The sequence below is a fragment of the Neomonachus schauinslandi genome, chromosome 1 (genome assembly GCF_002201575.2).
Source record: "Neomonachus schauinslandi chromosome 1, ASM220157v2, whole genome shotgun sequence".
Taxonomy (NCBI): domain Eukaryota; kingdom Metazoa; phylum Chordata; class Mammalia; order Carnivora; family Phocidae; genus Neomonachus; species Neomonachus schauinslandi.
This window is the reverse complement of record NC_058403.1, coordinates 67060801-67080252: the sequence shown is the minus strand read 5'-3', so window position 1 is coordinate 67080252 and position 19452 is coordinate 67060801. Positions and strand designations below refer to the sequence as shown.

General features: G+C 50.0%; 1 protein-coding gene across 1 annotated transcript in view; it reads left to right on the top strand.

Annotated features, from left to right (window-relative positions):
- The window catches only part of MYLK (myosin light chain kinase), a 202885-nt gene that overhangs the window by 147792 nt on the left and 35641 nt on the right, over window positions 1–19452 (top strand). Inside the window, 4 exon segments of the mRNA XM_044919769.1 lie at window positions 5499–5549; window positions 6601–6728; window positions 8579–8732; window positions 14248–14550. Of these exon segments, the coding sequence (XP_044775704.1) occupies window positions 5499–5549; window positions 6601–6728; window positions 8579–8732; window positions 14248–14550 (636 nt within the window).

The window sequence follows — 19452 nt, the reverse complement described above, 5'->3', positions numbered from 1 at the left end:
GACCTGGAAACAATGTGAGGTGCCCTGCTGGCTGGTGTTTTGTTGGGGAAAGAACCCAATGGGGAAAAGGACGATGAGATCGTGGTTTAGACACCACAGGCACTGAGTCCAGCTCTCTGTGAGAAACCAGGTTTTAGAATCAGGGGATTCTGCTTTCCGACCCATGAAGTATGTTCTTCTAAGCCCTGAACACAGTTAATGGATTTCAGCAGATGCTTGTATAAAATATGTATGGCAGAGGATACAGAACTTCATTAACATTTAAAACTGTCTTTACTAATAGGAACCAAACCAGCTTCAAATGCTAACCAGTGCAAACAGCGGAAGATGCAAATGTATAGAGAACAAACATAAAATTTTGGCCCTCGATCCATTTAACGGTGACACCAGAAGATAGAGACTAGTTCGGGCTCTACTTCTAGCCATGTAGGTTTACCGGGGCTGCCAAGGATGGCGTAGAGTGGGACTTTGGGGTCATGTGATTTCATGCTGTGCTGCCATCGTCCCCCTTGTTTGTTCTTGGCCCACCATTCCAGGCCGGTCGCGCTCCTTCCCAGCCCCCAGAGCCCATCCACAGCTGCGTCCATCCCTACGGCTGCCACAACAAAATACCACAGACTGGGGGCTTGCACAACCGAAGGGTATTGTCTCACGGTTCTGGGGGCTGAAGTCCAAGTGCAGCGTGTTGGCACACTTGGTTGCTTCTGAGGCCTCTCTCCTTGCCTTGCAGATGGGCGCTTTATCACTGTGTCCTCACGTGGGCTTTTCTCTGTGCATGTACCCCGGTGTCTCAGCGTGTCCAAATTTTCTCTTCTTTTAAGGACACCGGTCCGTTTGGATTCGGACCCCTGCCCCATGGCTTCACCATAACTTAATTACCTCTTTAAAGCCCGTATCTCCAAATATGGTCATATTCTGAGGTACTGGGAGGCTAGAGTTTCAACATAAAAATTGTGGGGGGATGCAGCTCAGCTAGTAACAGCAACCCCACACAGCTCCTCTGAACAGATGGCTTTCGCTCTCCACGGGAGGTCAGATCCTGGCTGTGGTAGCAGCCCTTCAGCGTCCCTGGAGGGCCTGTCCCTTCCCAGCAGCCCTAGATGAAAAAGGGAGGGGCTTCGTGGCTCAGCCTCTCGTGGCTGTTCCAGAACCCATCTGGTACCCGCTTCTAAGGGCTTTCCCATGCTGTTCCATCTTGGGGCTCTCCCTCTCCTTCTGCTTTCAAACCTGTACTCCTCTCTCACCTGGGAAGAAACCTTGCTTGACATTTCTTCTTCTGTCACCCTGTTTCTCCTTGTCCCTTCAACTCCAGAACTTGTGTCAGGTTAGTTGACTCCCTACTTGTTTCCTTGAGAATCTCCTCTGAAGTGACTTCTGACCCCACCATCTCATGGAACCTGCCCTCTCACACTTTACCCTGTCGCTCAGCGCTCGTCATACCTGACGCCCACATCTCCCGGGCCCGTTCTCCTCCACCCTTGCTTGCAGGAACAGTCCTCCTTCCATCTGCTGAGGTCCACAGCCCTCTCCTTCATCCCAGCGCCTCACCATGGGCATCGCCTGGGATCAGACCCTGGCCCCTTCCCATCTTTCACTGCATTCTTTCCCCCAAAGAACTGACCCATCCTCACAGTTTCCATTATGATTACGTGTTTGATTCTGGAGTCTTTCACTTCCAATCTCCGCCAGCCTCCCTCTAGAATTCTGATCCGGGGCTTCTAGCCTACAAGCGGGTTTAATTCTTTCATCTACCACATTCACTTGGACCAAGCTAAATGCCTCCTCTTTCACTCCCAAGTTCTGTGTTCTGTCACTAGGATTTTCCCCATTTATCCAAGCCAGAAATCTCTAAGGAATCTTTATACCTCCCTTCAGCCCCTAATTGTTTTAACTTTTCTTCTGTCTCTTATTTGTGTTTTCTTTTTTGCTGCCTTTACCAAGGTTGGACCTTAATCACTTCTTTCCCAAAGGATGGCAGTAGCCTCTGAATTGGATAGCCTTGTCCCCAGGAGGTGAGGAGACCTCCAGGGGTCCTCAAGCCCAGCTGGACTGCTGTTTGCGTGAGGACTCCCTGTTCACTGTGGACAAAGACCTAACTCTCAGACTTGGGATTCTAGACCAGCACTGTGAGGACAGCGATGTTCTGTGTCTGTGCAGTATGGTAGCCACGAGCCCCGTGTGGCTATCGAGCACTTGAAACCTGACTACTATGACCGAGGGACTGAATTTTTTATTTTCCTTAATTTAAATTGTCACACTGCCTTCATACCGCTGTTCTCTAATCCCAGCCCCGCACTCTGGACAGCCTCCACCAAACATCACCGTGATCCTCAACTCAAGCCACTCTCTGTTCCTGAACCACGGGGCCTTTCTGTCTCCAGTTCAGTTGTTCTGTAGCCTTGAGTTCCGTCCTGTGTCCCACCATCGATCCCTGCCTAGTCATCCCCTCAGCCCAGTGCATGCTCTTTCTCCTTCATTTGAACAACCTAATCGTGTTGTCTGGATAAAACTTTTTTTTTCTTTTTTTCTTTTTTTTTAGGTAGGCTCTACACCCAGCGTAGGGCTTGAACTTACCACCCGAGATCACGAGTCGCATGCTCTAAGGATTGAGCGAGCCAGTTAGGTGCCCCCTGGATAAAACCTTTTATTTTTTTATTTTTATTTTTATTTTAAGACTTTATTTATTTACTTGACAGAGAGAGCACAAGCAGGGGGAATGGCAGGCAGAGGGAGAGGGAGAAGCAGGCTCCCCACTGAGCAGGGAGCCCAATGCAGGGCTCAATCCCAGGACCCTGGGATCATGACCTGAGCAAAAGGCAGATAGATGCTTAACCGACTGAGCCACCCAGGCACCCCTGGATAAAACCTTTTAAAAAAACTTCCTATTTAACTTTTATTTTGAAATAATCTCAGACTTAAAGTTGCAAAAATAGTACAAATAATTCTTGTATACCCTTTGCTCTGATTCCTTAAATATCAGCATTTTACCATGTTTGCTTTATCATGTATTTTTTCTCCCTCGCTTTTTCCCTTTCTCCTTCCCTCTACCTCTCTACACACACATATGCACTTATGTACATATTTGTACATACAATTTTTATGAGTAGTTTGAAAGTAAGTTGCACACATGGTATCCTCAACACTCAAATACTTCAGTGTGTATTTCCTAAAAACAAGGACAGTCCTTTATAAAAACCACAGTTTGGTGATCAAAACATGAAATTAACATTGATACAATACTATCATCTAATTTATTGACCTTATGCAAATTTTGCCAGTTGTCCTATCAATATCCTTTATGACAAAAGGAAAAAAAAAAGCCTTTCCTGTGGGCCACACGCCTTGACATTTAAGCCCTTGAGGACGAGCTCTGATTTCTTACATGTGTGTGGTTTTCCTCTCAGTTCCCGGGTTAGGGGTGTGTGCTGACTGGCATTTGCCTGGCACACAGCAGGCCCTCAGTAAGTTTCGGTGAGATGGACAGGCGGATCGATAACGGTGACAAACCAGGGTGCATTTGGTGGAAGCGGGCCTCACCCTGGGCTTTACCACAGGCCTGGTAGTCATCAGCTCTGTGATCTCAGAAATCACCTCCTTACACAGTCCTTGTGTGGCTCTCAGGTGGGTAGCCGCACTCTCTGTTTTACAGATGCGCAGCTGATAATCCGCAAAGTCAGCTGACTTGCCTGTGGGCACACAGCAATGTCCAAGCCAGGGCACAGGGCTGCTTCTCCGTAATCTGCAGAGGTGAAGCTTTGTGGGTGAATAATTGCTAATGTTACCACTGCTCATTCCTTCAATAAATAGTTACCAAGTGCCTCCTCTGTCCCAGGCACACTGAGTATACAGCAGTGAGCAAAAAAGAAAAAGTCCCTGCCCTCGAAAACCTTTTGCTTTAGACATAGGGGAAGGGCAGACAGTAAATAAACAAGTAAATATATAGTTTGTTATATGGTGCTAAGTGCCATGGGGGGGGGTGATGATAAAGTGGGGGTAAGGGAGATGAGAAGAGCTGGGGGCAGGGGGTTGCTATTTGATATAGAGTGGTTAGGGAAGATCTCATTGGTTAAGTGACTCCCATTTTTTTGTATTAAGGTATAACTTATATACAGTAAAGTTCACCCTTTCTAGGACACAGTTCTGTGAATTTTGACAGCTGCATATAGTCATATAACTAGTGCCATAATCAAAATACGGTTCCCCCACCTTAAAACATGTCTTTGTGCCCCTTAATGGTCACCACCTGTCCCCACCCCCCGCTAATCTGTTCTCTGCCCCTATAGTTTTGCCTTTTCCAGAATGAGGCATAGAAATAGAATTATACAGTTCGTAGCCTTTTGAGTCTGGCCTCTCTTAGAGAAAGATGAGTCATTGAGATTCATCTATGTTCTGTGTATCAGTAGTTTGTTCCTTTTTCTTGATAAGTAGTATTTCATTGTATAACTATACCATAGTTCATCCATTCTCCAGTTGGGGGATAATTGGATAAATTCTAGCTTTTGGCAATCACAAATACAGCCACCATAACCATTCACATACAGATATTTGTGTGTGCATAGATTCTCATTCCACCTGGATAAATAGGTTTTGATTAAAGACCTGCAAGAAAGATGAAAACAAGCCATGAAAATCGCTGAGGGTATTTTTGGTATTCATCATATTGTTGTTTAGCCAAATGAATAGGTTTGTGCTGTGAAATTGGTCTGTTTGGGTCATTTTTCTTATTTGAGTTACTTGGAGAAAGTGGAAGGAATGGAGTAGGAATAGAAGAGACTGTCTGGTGGGTTCATTCATTTATTCATTCATTCATTGATCCATTCAGCAAACACAAAAAAAATGAAAGCCACTAGTCCACAGTCTGTGACCCAAAGGAAGCCTGAGACCCTTGGATCCACACCAAAGGCTAATTTTATTTTATTTTATTTATTTATTTGTTTGTTTTAAGATTTTATTTATTTATTTGACAGAGAGAGAGATAGCGAGAGAGGGAACACAAGCAGGGTGGGTGGGAGAGGGAGAAGCAGGCTTCCCATGGAGCAGGGAGCCCGATGCGGGGCTCGATCCCAGGACCCTGGGATCATGACCTGAGCTGAAGGCAGACGCTTAACGACTGAGCCACCCAGGTGCCCCTGAAAGGCTAATTTTAGATGGTTTGTCTGACATAATTTCCTGTCTGAGTTTCCTGAAGTTCGGGTGAGAGAATAGTTACTGAGTGTGGAGTTATCATCGTTGAAATGGACAACGGAGACTCAAGCATTTTTGAGTTTTTATCTCAATGGAGGCTCCAGAAACCCTTACAGAGGGCCTCCTCCCCCACCCTGAGAACTGATATTCACTCAGTTGTGAGGTTGTCTATGCAGGAGTGCAAGATCTCCTGAAAAACACATTCAAGTGAGGGCTCTGCCTGGGGCAGGGGCAGTGGGCAAGGCTCCTAGGATTTGGGAGCTTTGTGAAAAGCCAGATTGACAGAAAATAACCTGTGAATGTCTCTTTTTCAGGTGATGCAACTGTGAAAAAGAAACCCGCCCCCAAGACACCTCCGAAGGCAGGTAATTGGCCACCAGGAGCATTTGGGGGCAAGAGTCATCTGCCATGAGGGGTTTTTCCTTTGCCCAGCTAGACTGAGCACTGGTATAGGGTCCCAGGAGACCACCACTGCCCCTCCCTGATTCAAGCTCTGCATTATTCAGACCAAACTTTCCCCAAGAGCCTCTGCACAGCCTAGTACCCTACCCTCTCTCACTACTTGTCTTTTCTCCTGTTTCCCCTGTAGTGTCCCTAGCTGTAGGGACATCATATGGCATCACACAGTATGAGTGACTTTCCTATCCCTTCTGTGAAATTCTGCCTAACCCTCTGCCCTCCACGCTGCCATTTAAGGAGGTGATCCATTCTGTGCTGTCTTAATGCTCTATTCTGTATGTCCTTGTCATATAGAGCCTTGTCTGTTTCCCAGTGAAAGACATTTGAGGACATGAACCCTATTGAACCTGTCAGCCAGGGTAACCTGATGGTTCGAAGGCAAGGTGCTGCTTAATTAAGGAGTTAGCAGGGGACACCTGGGTGGCTCAGTTGGTTAAGCATCTGCCTTCAACTCAGGTCATGATCTCAGGGTCCTGGGATCAAGCTCCCTGGGTGTCGGGCTCCCTGCTCAGCGGGGAGCCTGCTTCTCCTACATCTTCTGCTGTTCCCCCTGCTTGTGCTCTCTGGCTCTCTCTCTCTCTCTTGCTTGCTCTCTCTCTCTCTTGCTCTCTCTCTCTCTGTCAAACAAATAAATAAAATCATTTAAAAAATTAAAGGAGTTAGCAGGTAGATTAAAAAATTTAGGGTAAGATGCAAATTCCAGAGCAATTGACACATGGAAAATTATGCCATGTAAATTGTGTGGGCCATTTTGGAAGAATCCAAATAAAGACATGAACCAACCTAGCAGGCCCATGAGATTAGACATTCTGGAGCAGTGGCCGTTGTCCTCAGTGTTACCCTGAAGGCTCTAGAAGGCGAGAGAGGAACAGACCAGTGTGGACAGCAGCACTGAGTGAGATCAGTCTGTCCGAGGCTCCTTCCTCATTGCTCACTTTGTCACTTGTCCTCTCTCAGCCATGCCCCCTCAAATCATCCAGTTTCCTGAGGACCAAAAGGTGCGCGCAGGAGAGTCCGTGGAGCTGTTTGGTAAAGTGGCAGGCACCCAGCCCATCACCTGTACTTGGATGAAGTTCCGAAAGCAGGTCAGTGAGGGAGGGGAGTGGCCCGAGAATGACCCTCCCAGCCCCTGGGCCGAAGGGGATGAGAAATGCTGTCATGGCGGCAGCGTCATTTTGATCAGCCGGGCCTTAGAAATGGGAGGGGAGGGCCCTCCCCACCTGTCCCCACCCCCCACATCTGAGTTGTTAATAACCTTTGCTTCTGAATCTACCATTAATACCTGCTTTACAGACCATCTGTGTGACAGAGAACAGTATGAAGGAAAAAAAGGAAACCACGCCTGCCCCCCACCTGATTTTGATATTTTAGTCTAGAATTCTACTCAGAGTCAGGAAAATAGAACCAGTGACCTATAGGACCTCTCAGATCCTGTGAGCCTTCTGTGATTCTGGGCTAGCCCACTGAATCCTATCTGTGGTAACAACTTCAACTTACCACGTGCTGAAGGGATAAAAGTGAATCCGAGTATTTGGATACGTAAATTGTACATTAAATAGAACCTTGGCTTACTGGCCCAGAAATATACCATTTCTAATAATGATCCTATGAAAGAAATGTCTGACTTTCTGAACAACCAGCTTAAAGGGACATGGGGAGCCCACCCGTTCCACTGAGCCCCTATTGGTAATGTGTGCCTCTTACATGTGATCGACAAAGGTCCCAGACGGTGGCTGGCACTGAATCAGGAACTTTGCAGAGGATGTGAAGATTTCTTCTGAGTTCTCTGCTGTTCTATTTCCAAACCATTCAAATTGTCCTAAGGCCCAGATGGGAGGCTAGTACCAGGGAGGAATGGAGGACTGGTCTCAAAAGATGAAGCTGAGAAGCCTGCCTTATCGTCCCAAAGGATGCTTGCTCTGTGCTCTGTCTGGCCTGGTGGTGTCTGAAGGAAGATGTAATCTCTCCCTTTTCAGAGACATTTGGCCAGGTCCCCTTTGGGGACAAAAGAACTTTCTCTGGTGATGGATATGTTCTGTATCCATTATCCAATATGGTAGCCACCACCATATGTGGCTACTGAGCACTTGAAGTGTGACTAGTACAATCAATTAAATTGTAATTAATAAAAATCGTTATAACAGCTTTGTTATATACACCATAACATTCAGACACCATAAACTTTGACCTTTTAATGTGTACAATTCAGTGGTTTTCAATATATTCACCAGTTGTGTAACCAAAACAATGATCTAATTTGGGAACATTTCCATCACCCCAAAAAGAAACCCTGGACCCATTAGCAGCCATTCCTCCCTTTTCCCCAGGCCCTGGCAACCACTAACTTACTTTCTGTCTCTGTGGATTTGCCTATTCGGAGCAGTTCATATAAATGGAACCATATAGTATGTATTCTTGTTGTAGCGTAAATCAGTACTTCATTCTTTTTGTGGTCGAATAATATTCTATTGTCTGGATATGCCACAGTTTGTTTATCCGTTCATCAGTTGATGGATATTTGGTCTGTTTCACTTAGTTAATTACAATTTAAGTAGCCACATGTGGCTAGCGGTTCCAGTATTAGCACAGAAGAGGTCAGAACACTCTGGGGTGGCCTTTGTAGGGGACTCTGCTCAGACGTGTCTGAGATATGGGACCCTCCTCAGCTCTGGTCTGGGGCAGCAAGTGCAGACAGAGCTCATCTGCCAGGCCCTGCTCAGCGCCCTCCCTGCTCGCCCCAGATCTGGACCACCTCAGGGAGGCTTGGCTTTGGACGCAGGAGAGGAGGGGCCTTAAGGGGAAGCCCAGAGTCCAGACAAGACGGAGCCCCATACCGCTTGTCCAACAGCATTCCCTAAGGGTGGGGAGTGGGGGTCGGAGCCCTCCTCCTTTCCTGGCTCACGTCTGCAGCGCCTGCCCCACTCTCTGCCCCCAGATCCAGGAGAGCGAGCACATCAAGGTGGAGAACAGCGAGAATGGCAGTAGGCTCACCATCCTAGCCACGCGCCACGAACACTGTGGCTGCTACACTCTGGTGGTGGAGAACAAGCTGGGCAGCAGGCAGGCCCAGGTCAACCTCACTGTCGTGGGTGAGTCTGGGGACGGGGTGGCCTGGGGGTCAGAGGACACGGCAGGCAGAGGCCCCTAACAGGACTGGGGGCCTCAGGGCTTCATCTCCCTGGGGCCTACTCCTTCGGCACCCTGCCCGCAGCCTCTCACGCTCCCATGTTCCCTCTCCCTGCCCCCTCTCTCTGGCAGGGCTTCATGCTTCTGGAGAAGCCCAGACCCTGCCGCCCACCCTACAGTGTTTTCCTGTTCCTATGAATCCCCTCCTGGCTTCTCTGTTTCAAGCCTTTGGAAACCCTGAGCTGCACTACTCCAGACCCATTCTTCCGGCACCTTCGCTCCCTGTCCCTGGGGTCCACTCCCTTCCCTCTCCCCCACCACTCAGTCCCCTTGCCAATCCTCGCCTTCAACTAGTGCTGCCTTCCACTGCCCTGCTCCTGCGCCTGGTTCTGGGGGCACCGCGGGCAGAAGATCATGACCTGCAGACTCAGTGCTGGGCTCTGCCGGTGTCCAGGTGGAGGCGTCAGTCGGCTCAGTGTCCTCCCTGAGTCTCTGTGATCGCTTGTCACCCTGCAGGCCCTGGCCTCTGGCTTCCCTGAGAAGTAGGAGGTGGCAGGCATGAACCTGCACCACTTCGTGTCCCGCACCTACAGGTGTCTGCATATCTGTGCCCCCCTCTCTCGTCTTCACCTCTCTACTTCTCCCGTAAATGTTGCCAGGGCTCTGTCATCCCAGCCAAACGCACAGGAGCGTGTACGCCTGCAATATCCCGTCTTGCTCTGCCCGCCCCACCATCTCTCTCTTGCTGTCTTCATGGCCATGCCCCCTGAAGGTGGCCAGTCTCCACTTTGATTCTGCTTCCTCGCCTCCCTGTGGCCTCCCTCCCACCCCCATGAGTCTGCTGGGACCACCCTTCTGAGGTCACTGTGACCTCCCAGTCCTACATCCACTCCTTTTTCTCACCTCCTGCAGTATGGAGTTGAGTCTCTCTCCAGACTGATTTTCAAAGTTCACTTCTTCCTCTCCATCCCAGTCACTGTTTTTCATGCCCTGGTGGACTCTCTCCTGAAATGTCAAAATACCTTGCTAACTGGTCCCACACTGTGGGTTGTGCTCAGCTCCTTGAGCCCTGACATGGCAGGTTCTCAGGACAGCAAAGGAACAGCAGAGGAAGGAGTGAGCAGATGGATAGCAGGCTGTGTCTCTGCGCATCTGTGGGCCGTCAGAGGTTGTGTGTGTGAAGGCCTTTGGCCTGATGGTTACTGATCTGATCGCCTTTCTTTACTGCTTTAGATCAGGAGTTTTAAATCTGGGAAGGCCAGTGTGCTAACAGGTCAGGGAACAGGTTTCTCATCTATAAAAAGACAGGAGACAACTTTTTCTCACTCTTTCTCTCTTTGATGACTCCGGATGTTCATTTCAATAATTCTCCCCCAGGAGTCAAGAACATTTGGGGGCTTGGCGCTAGTGACCCAGTTTGCCTACACATTTAGACGTGTACCTGAACTATTGATTTGGCCCTACGGCCCACCCGCCCCCCCGTCAGCAAGCATTGGCTTCCAGTTCTCCTTGGTGTTCTCTTATCTGCCCCAGCTTGGGGAACCTGGGGGTCACCTCCTTTGAACTGCTTTTCTGCAACCAGTGCCCCCGCCCCCACTCTGGCTGGCCCCCCCAGTGCCACCAGCTCCCCTCCCCCAGCACCACCGCGGGCCTGCAGTTCTGGCCTTTTATGGTTTCGTTTCTCATTCTCCTCGGCCAGTGCTGACAGGGCTATTGGCGTGGCTGCCCGCCAGCTGGCAGGAGCAGCATGTAAAATGCCGTCCTGGGAGGGGAATGGAATGGAGGGGAACGGGCTTTCTGTCTGTCTCCCCCTCATAGAGCTAAGAATAGAATTGCTCAATAAAAGGAGGACTTGCATTGATGGATCCGGCAAAGCCACATTCATTCAGAGCCCGTGGATTTAGCATTAGTCCAAAGTAAACCTGGATTAGGCCCAGATTTACCTGCGTGTCTCTAGGGGGCCTCTGTGCATGATCTGATCAGGGCTTATTAAGTAGATGTCAAATACAAAGGGGATGAGATAGGAATTGTTCGGGCTTCTCCAGGCACTTTCAAGCACTTTGGAAGCATCCATTTGCAGGCCGGCTAAATAAGGCCAACTTAACACAACTTCTGCTGGTTAGCAGTAAACCTCTCTTCTTGTCTGTCCTTTCAAATACCATTTTCTTTTCATCTAGGCTATGACTCCTATTTTTAAAATGGTAATAAAAAGTAGCCTTTCACTGGGTTAGTTTGAATGAGCAATGTTTAACTATTTTAAAGGCTTACAGTTTAAAACGCGGCACAGGAGTCTGTGATGTTCTGAGAGCCTCAGCCGACACCAGCCCTTCCTGCTCTGCGGGGGCGGGGGTGGGGGGGGGAGGGAGGGGCCCCAGAGAGCAGCTAACCCAGATGCATTCCTTCCAGTAACTTGTCCAGCAGGAGAAAAACAGGTCACTTTGCATAGCTTTAAAGGACAAAAACAAAGTGGAGAGAATCTCCAAATACCCAGTAATCCCCAGCTACTATCTGAGCTTGGAACTCCCAGGATTTCTAAAGGCAGGAGATTTCCCTTTGTGATGCTTGGCGTGGGTTTAAGCAAGATGCTTCTTGATCTTATTCTGCCTGATAGCCTGTAAAAAAGCAGGCCCCTGGAACAAGGCTCTGGAGATGTTTTGGAGTCTCCTTTTGGCTCTGCCACTGGCTAGCTGGGTATTCTTAGCAAGCAAAGTGCCTTAGCTTTCAAGGGCCAGGATCATCCAGGTAGATGACCCTGGGGTGGGGGTGGGGCCGTCTCACACCCGCTACCCTTCTCTAAAAGCTGCCCTGAGCTTAGATAGCAAGCACTGGCTTCCAGTTTTCCTTGGTGTTGAGGTGCGGTGAAGGGAGGTCCAGGTGGGCCACAGATACGACACACAGCACATGAGACCTCCAGTGAGAGGTAGTAGAGAGGAGAGCCTCCATTTTCCCAGAACTGAACAGAAAATCCTGGGGCTGGTGCCACCAGAGACTTTTCCCTTAGACTCAGCGCTTCCCATTGTGACAGTCAAGTCTCCAGGGAGCCATGGGAGAATTCCAAGGCAGCATGGAGCTTAGGGTTCTAGACACCGAGTCCGCTTTGCCTTCACCGGGCCATGCCCAGGGTCCCCGTCCCAGCCCAAGTGCCTCTGTGTCGTTAGTATGGCGGGGAGGCTCACAGGCCCCTGTTCTGAGGATGTTTGTTCTGTTCCAAGAGTTTCGGTCCCTGGCTGGCGCAGCCTCTGTGTGAGGCTCTTGTCAGTGGAAGAGTAGACCTACCCTAAGGGCAGGCCTGGGGGTGGGCACTTCCAGGCCCCTAGACTTAGACTTGAACCTTGTCTCAACTCCTCAATTTGGAATCAAATTCTTTGAAAGCACTGAAGCTTCGCTAGGAATTATAAAGTCCCCCACCCCAAATTTTGCATCTTCTCTTGTGCTGCAGGGGGTGACATATATCATATGTCAGTCTTTCTGACCCTTTCAGCCAAGAGACATCTGGGACAGGGTAGGGTACAAATAGCACCTCTTTGCAATACCCATTTCTCAACGTTAGCTTCACCGACACAGAGGGGAGAAAAATCAGTCTGTGGAGTGTATGTGCGTTTGTCTTATAAACCTACATGACTCTAAACGTGTCCGATGAGACACTTCCCAGGCAGTTTTCCTGGGGGGAGCAGTGAGTCTGTCTTCCATCCCTCTTTGGGCTTTTTTAACTTCCTTAGCCGGGTCTTGAGAGGACTTGAAGCACTTGCCTCCACTAGAGTTGAGAGTAATAAACATCTTAGCCAACACCAGAAATATTTCTAAAAAGACCAATACATCTTTCAGAACAAATAGTTTTTCTAAGAGAACACTTTAAACAACCAGCGAAAGTGATTCCATCCCAGGAGGACTCCAGAGTGACTGCCAATGGTGAAAAGTAGCTCTGTCACAATCCCAGAAACACTCCACGCCGAGGCCCAGGCTGGGCTTGCTCGGGGACGGGCGGGCGGTCTCCGGACAAGGCGTCAGCCGGGAGGGAGAAGCCGCGGGGCCTGGGGGAGGGGTGAGAACAAATACGTGTGTGCGTGCGTGTGTGTGAGTATGGGTACACACGTACACAAGCCAATGGAATGTTTTTTTCCTCCCCTGTTTGCACAAAGTCATTTGCAAGAATTCTCTTTGGCTTTCCAACCTTGCCGAAGGGAGGGAGAGTAGGAGTCAAGTACTTTACCTGGGTTTGCTTCCTTGGGTGCTTACAAAACCCCTACAAGGTAGATGCATATTAGCACCATTGTCCCAATAAAAAGACGAACTGGAAGTTTGGAAATCTTGGAAGTTAAGGAATTCGCTTGAGGTCACATAGCTTATAAAATGACATAGCTTGAAAAGCATGGTTTTAATTGCTAGTTTGGGGAACTCTACACCTCAGACTGCTTTGGGGGGGGGTGTGAGATGGAGGTTACTGAATACTGGTATCTGTAGCTAAATCAACCACCTCTAAAAACAAAATCTGAAAAACAGGAGAATTTTGTTCAGAGGAGTGACCGACAAAATCAGCAAAACCCGATCACCCCACTAAAGTCTAGGCTAGCGTGATTTGCCTTGAAGCCGGCAGCGTTACTGGCCTGTCGAGGGAGGCAGCCAGCCAAAGGGGCTGCTTCTCGCTTGTGTCCTCCACTCATTTTCCAGCCCTTAGTCAGGGGTGGTTGTGATTTGCTGCTGTGGTTTGCTTTTGAAATTCTTTCTCATTTTATCCTGGTCCTATGGGGATAAAAGAGGTAAGGTAGAAGTAATGTTTTACATATTATAAAGTGAGAAATAAACTCCTGCAATAATGATAGTAATGACTATGCACACCAGCCACTTTTCTAGGAACTTCTCACAGCAGCCTTGTGATCCAGTTGCTAGTGTTATCCACATTGCTTGCAGACAAGGAAACTGAGGCACAGAGAGGTTAACAAGTAGTGAAGGGAGACAGAGCCGTGTTCAAACCCAGATCTGTCTGACTTCAGAGCTCACTGTGCTATTCTGCTTCTCCGTGGGGCAGGCGTTCCCTAAGTCCCAGAGAAAGTGGAGACTGACCCTCGTTATGTCACAGGCCACTGGCCTAGGGCCTGACAGACACACACGCACACATTAGATTCTCTCTCAAAACATATTTTTGATGGGAAGCAGTCCATGCCTTCTGGGCAGCTTCCTAGATCTGTTTACTCAGAGAAATATGTTTAGGACTGAGGCGAAGTACAGGAAATCATGACTTGTAGGCTGGAAAACTAGCCAAAAAAAAGAGGGTTTTTTTTTTGAGCAGATAGGTATTTGTGGGGCTTTCTGCGTAGGTGTATTTGTGCACAGGTGTGACCGTGTAGGTGAGGAGAGGAGAGCCAGGACCAGGGCTGTCAGCTCAGGTTCTCTGGGCTTCTCCTCCAAGACAATGCTAATCTAGAAAGGTTCTTTCCCTGCAATTCTGAAGACATGGGTGATGTGCTTCTCTGTCCCCAGACAAGCCAGACCCCCCAGCCGGCACGCCTTGCGCCTCTGACATCCGGAGCTCCTCGTTGACCCTGTCCTGGTATGGCTCCTCATATGATGGGGGCAGTGCTGTGCAGTCCTACAGTGTCGAGATCTGGGACTCGGTGGACAAAACGTGGAAGGAACTAGCCACATGCCGCAGCACCTCTTTTAACGTCCAGGACCTGCTGCCTGACCGAGAGTATAAATTCCGTGTGCGCGCCATCAACGTGTATGGAACCAGTGAGCCGAGCCAGGAGTCTGAACTCACAGCAGTGGGAGAAAAACCAGAGGGTAGGCTGCCTTCACTTTATTGCTGGCTTGAAATACGTGTGCATGGCTTACCTTGTGTATGTAGAAACCTGTACTGAGAGGCGTACCGAGGACTGAGAAGACGTCAATGATGGCTGGCGGCGGCTTTGGGGATCTTGATTTCCAGGGTGGTGATGCTGATCTGTCCTTTGAAAGAAGTACCTATGACCCTTCCAAAGACATTGGACCAGCAATTTTGGTACACTGCCACCAGGGGGCGATGGTGTGTTAATCAGGAGCGCCGTCCTGGCAGGCAGGCGCTCGGATGGACTTAAGTTTTGACTTCCCCCTGCACCCACCTCCCTCCTTCTCTTGCACTCCTATCTCACTGTCTACTCGGTGTCAAGTTCTTGGGACACAAAGACAGATTAGACAACTGGCTTAAAATTTAACTAGGAGGACAGCCAAGTAGACAGTAACTATAATGAGATGGGATACATGTGATTATAGTGGTGTAAACAAAGAGAGGAGGAGGCACAGCAGAAAGCATGAGTAAGTTTGCCATGAAGGTGGAGGAAGGCTTCCTAGAGGAGGTTACACTTATGCGGAGTCTTGGGAAAAGGGATGGGCTTCCAAGAAGCAGGGAAGATAAGGAGAGGCATTCCCCACGGAGGAAGCAGCATGAGCTAAGGTGCAAAGTGATGGAAATGCATGGCATTTTGAGAAGCTTGTGTGTGGCCAGGGCATATGCTGTGTGAGACAGAATAGGAGGAAGCAACCCCGAAGGGCAGTTTAGGTAACATTGTGAAGTTCATCAAAGATTTCTGGGCAGGGGATTGTTATGATCACATCTGTTTTTTTAGAAAGAGAATTAGAGGAAGAATAGAGCTTTGCTAACCAAAGTGGGGTCTGGACCAGCAGTCTTGGGATCCCGGCACTTTCTGGAATGCACACTCTCGGCCCCTCCACACCACTGGTCCTTTCTGAACCCTCACTTCAACTTGATCTACCCCCATGAATTCAGAAGTGTGACAGTTCGGGAAGCACCCAAGAAGAGCGGGGGTGGCACTGGAGTCTGCGAGATGCCAGTGGGACCTCTGTGCTGTAGTCCGGGCAAGGGATGGTCAGGGCATGAATGAAGGCCTTGGCAGGGAGAATTGACCATTCTCAGCGGCTTTTTGCATAGAGTTCAAGGAAAAATGAGAAGAGTTGAGGATGACTCCCAGCTCCTGGCTTGAGTAACTGAACAGAAATTTTCTGTTTTGTTTTTTTTTAAATCCACTGCTTTTTTTTTTTTAAGATTTTTTTAAAATTTATTTATTTGAGAAAGAGAGAGCACACGCGCGAGAGAGCACACGCAAGAGAGAACATGAGCGGGGGTGGGTGGGGGAATAGAGAGACGGAGAAACAACCACCCCGCTGAGCAGGAATCCCAATGCAGGGCTGGATCCCAGGACCCTGAGATCATGACCTGAGCCGAAGGTAGACGCTTAACTGACTGAACCACCCAGGAGCCCCTGAACACAAATTTAAGAGCCATTTATTTTTCCAGTTCTTGGTGGCTAATATATATCAAGCACTTGCTATGGGCTGACAGTGTGGTAAGCACTTTACCTGCATCATTTCATGCATCTAACTCAGTGAAGTAGCTGCCATTATTACCCCCATTTTGCAGATAGGAGAAATGAGGTTTACAGGGGTGAAGCTACTTGCCCAAGATCACAGAGCATGTAATGTAAATGGCGAGCTGTCTGACCTGAAGCCTATCCTCCTTTGGGAGCTGTCAGGCTGCATCCCAGGGACTGGCAGTTAGGCAGCAGGGAGTCCCAGAGAAGACACAAGTTCTGGTTTCAGTCCTGGGTAATTGAGGTGACTGAAGGCGATCCAAGCGTCTTCAGACTACTGACCAGTTGATCTAGAGCTCAGGAGAGGGTTTAGGTTAGAGCTACAGAGCTGGGAATCTTCACTGTTGAGCTGATAATTGAAGCCATGGGCGTCAGTGAGGTCACCAAGAGGGTGGTAGGAAAGTCAGCGCAGATATCTGGAGACGGAAGGAAGGATGAGGGGGAGAGCACCAAGAGAAGCTGGAGCCGTGTGGAAGAAACACAGAAGGAGTGAGGTGCACAGAGGGCTCAGGGAATAGCAGCTAGCTGTAAATACAGAAAGAGATGAGACTCAGGGCTAAAGCCCTTTGAGGCGCAGCCATCTTGGAGAGCGAGCGTTTCCGCAGGGTGGAAAATGGTTGCCCCAGGGGTAAGGAGTAAGTGGGAGAAGAAAAGGCCAAGAGTGTGGAATACTTTTTCAGGAAGTTTGATGTGAAGAGAGGCAAAAGGGTGCCATGAATTCAAGGTGGAGAAGAGATTGGGGGCAGGGAGGAGGGACGCCAAGGGAAAGGGCACCGGGAGAGGGAGAGCTTCAGGGTGTGAGGCAGAGAGGAGAGGGGAGAGCAAAGGACAGGGCCAGTCTGAAGTCACCGCGGGACCAGAGGCATCATGAGTATGGGACGGCCATTACAGTTTGATGTCCTTCTTTGGTGAGAAAATCAGATATAAAATAGATATTAAAACCTTACTTTCATATTAAATGAGGGCTCCAGAAAGAAATTGGAGGATGCCAGTGGAAAACGGACCAGATTTACCATGTTGCGGGTGCAGCCCTGTCTTGGGGGCCTTTATCCAGCAAGCCCTGGTACGTGGGAGCCGTGGAGGCATGGATCCCAGCCCCTGGGCCAGCCCCGCTGGGCCTCCTTGCGGCTGTCCTGGGCTCCCGGGCTCCTGCCCACTAGCTGCTCACAAATGTCTGCTGGGGAAGCCGGGTAACAAAACTGCCGTCTGCTGCCCTTTGACCCCCCCCCCCTTTGAAATGAGCAGAGTGAGGAGTAGGCAGGTTAGCGCCAGGACAGGCTCTCAGTTTTATGTTTTTAGCTCCCCATCTCTCGAAAAGTGAGAAGGAAAGAGCTAACATGGCAGTGAGAAGATGTTCCTTCGCTGGAAAGGAAAGCTTCCAGGTCCTCTATGGAAGAAACCCGGAGAAACTGTAGAGGGCCTGATAAACCCCATGCCGAGGACTGGAGGCCACGGGAGAGGCAAGGTGTGGCTCCCAGGAGGCCAGGACAGCAGCTCCCAGGGCTGGAGGGAGAGTCTGTGGGGACCAGGGGCTAGGACCACCGGGCTCTGGGCAGGTGGCCCTTCCCTTCCTCCCTGCACCCTTCCTCCCTGCAGCCAAGCCAAACCCCTGTTGTGATCCTCAGACTCTCCTCCTAGGGCCCCTCCTGGCTGGGAGCAAACGAAAGGAAATGCAAAAATAGCCTGCCAGCCCGAGGAGGGGTCCAGGCCACCCAGGGCTTCCAGACTGAAAGCTGCTCCCACCTCCAGGCCCAGCTGGATTACTGGGGAGGACAGAAGAGTTGTGGAGCATTAGGCCTGAGGGGCAGAGGATGGGGGGGGGGGGGGGGGGGGGTGGAGGGAGGTGGGGGTTCCAAGTGAAGCCCCCTGTGGACTGGTCAGATGCTTGTTAGTGATAACCTGGGGAGGGCATCTGTCTCTACTTTAAAAGGGAAATGGCTCGCAGAGAAGGGGGGTGTGGATGCACGCGTGTGTGAACTGCCTGTGTGCACGCATGCGTGTGCATGTAGAGGAGGGATGAGAGGGGGGTTATGGCGGCTCCTCTCTGTGGAGCCAGTGGTCTATGGTGGTCATCAGAACGGCAGTCCAACAAACCCTCCCTCCACTAAGCCCAGCTAACGTCGGCTCTCACCTTCCCTGCTGCCACCAGTATCCCTCCTGCCTGTGCCTTAGCAGCTTGGGTTTCCGCTTCATCCTGACCTCCCCATTCTATCCCTGCTAAGCACCCCGTCCCCGACCCTACATTCACACCTGCAAGGTACCCTGCACCCCTCCTGTGTTTGGGCACTGTTCCGGGTGGTACAGGACAAAGCACGGTGTGTCCGCCCCCCACCCCACGTCTGCGGCCTCCTTATGCCATAGCCACCCCTCACACTAGGATCCCTAACCCAGCTAGCTCCCCTCCCTGTCTCCCCAAACCTGGGTAAACAGAGCCACTGCCCCAGGACACCCATCTCTCCCATCCCAGCCAGGCCTTCATCTCTGCCCCACCCTACCCCTGCTCTGACCCTTCAATGCATTCCATCCTTGCTCCTAATCCTAATTTGTTCTAGAATATATAGTTGTTAGCAAAACAGCTGGGAGAAAGGCTTCTTGCAGAGTTAAGGCTTCCTTGCAAGGCTGAGGGCAGTTAGAGATGCAGAGCCCCTGAGGGCTCTATAGAGATCCGCCTCCCTGGGCTGCTCAACCTGTCCAGGGCTACGGAGGCCTCTCTGGGGCTGGGGTGCCACCTAGTGCCCACTGGGCGTGCATCAGCCCTCGGCCGTGGAGAGCTCCGTCCAGGGGGCTGCCTAAGGCATGCCCTGTGAGGGTCCCGAGGGCTCATCTGGTCCTGTCCCAAACACTGTTCCAGGGGAATGAGACTTATCTATTTGCAGAAATAGCTCAGAACCATCTTCCAAATAGTTCTTGTGCTTAGCTCGTGGATGTCCCAGCTCTTTCTGAATAGGTTTTTGAAACCTCTTGTTGAAGTCCCTCCTGCTGTAGTTCAGCTCCTTCTGTGGTGGAAAGATGGAAACCAAGTGGTCACCCCTCCCATTACTAAGCCCTTTATTCTTTCTTTTTTTTTTTTTTTAAGATTTTATTTATTTATTTGACAGAGACACAGTGAGAGATGGAACACAAGCAGGGGGAGTGGGAGAGGGAGAAGCAGGCTTCCCGCTGAGCAGGGAGCCGATGTGGGACTCGATCCCAGGACCCCGGGACCATGACCTCAGCCGAAGGCAGACGCTTAACGACTGAGCCACCCAGGCGCCCAGCCCTTTATTCTTGAAGGCTTGGCTCATTGAACTGTGGCCTTTCCCCAACTCCTACCCCGCTC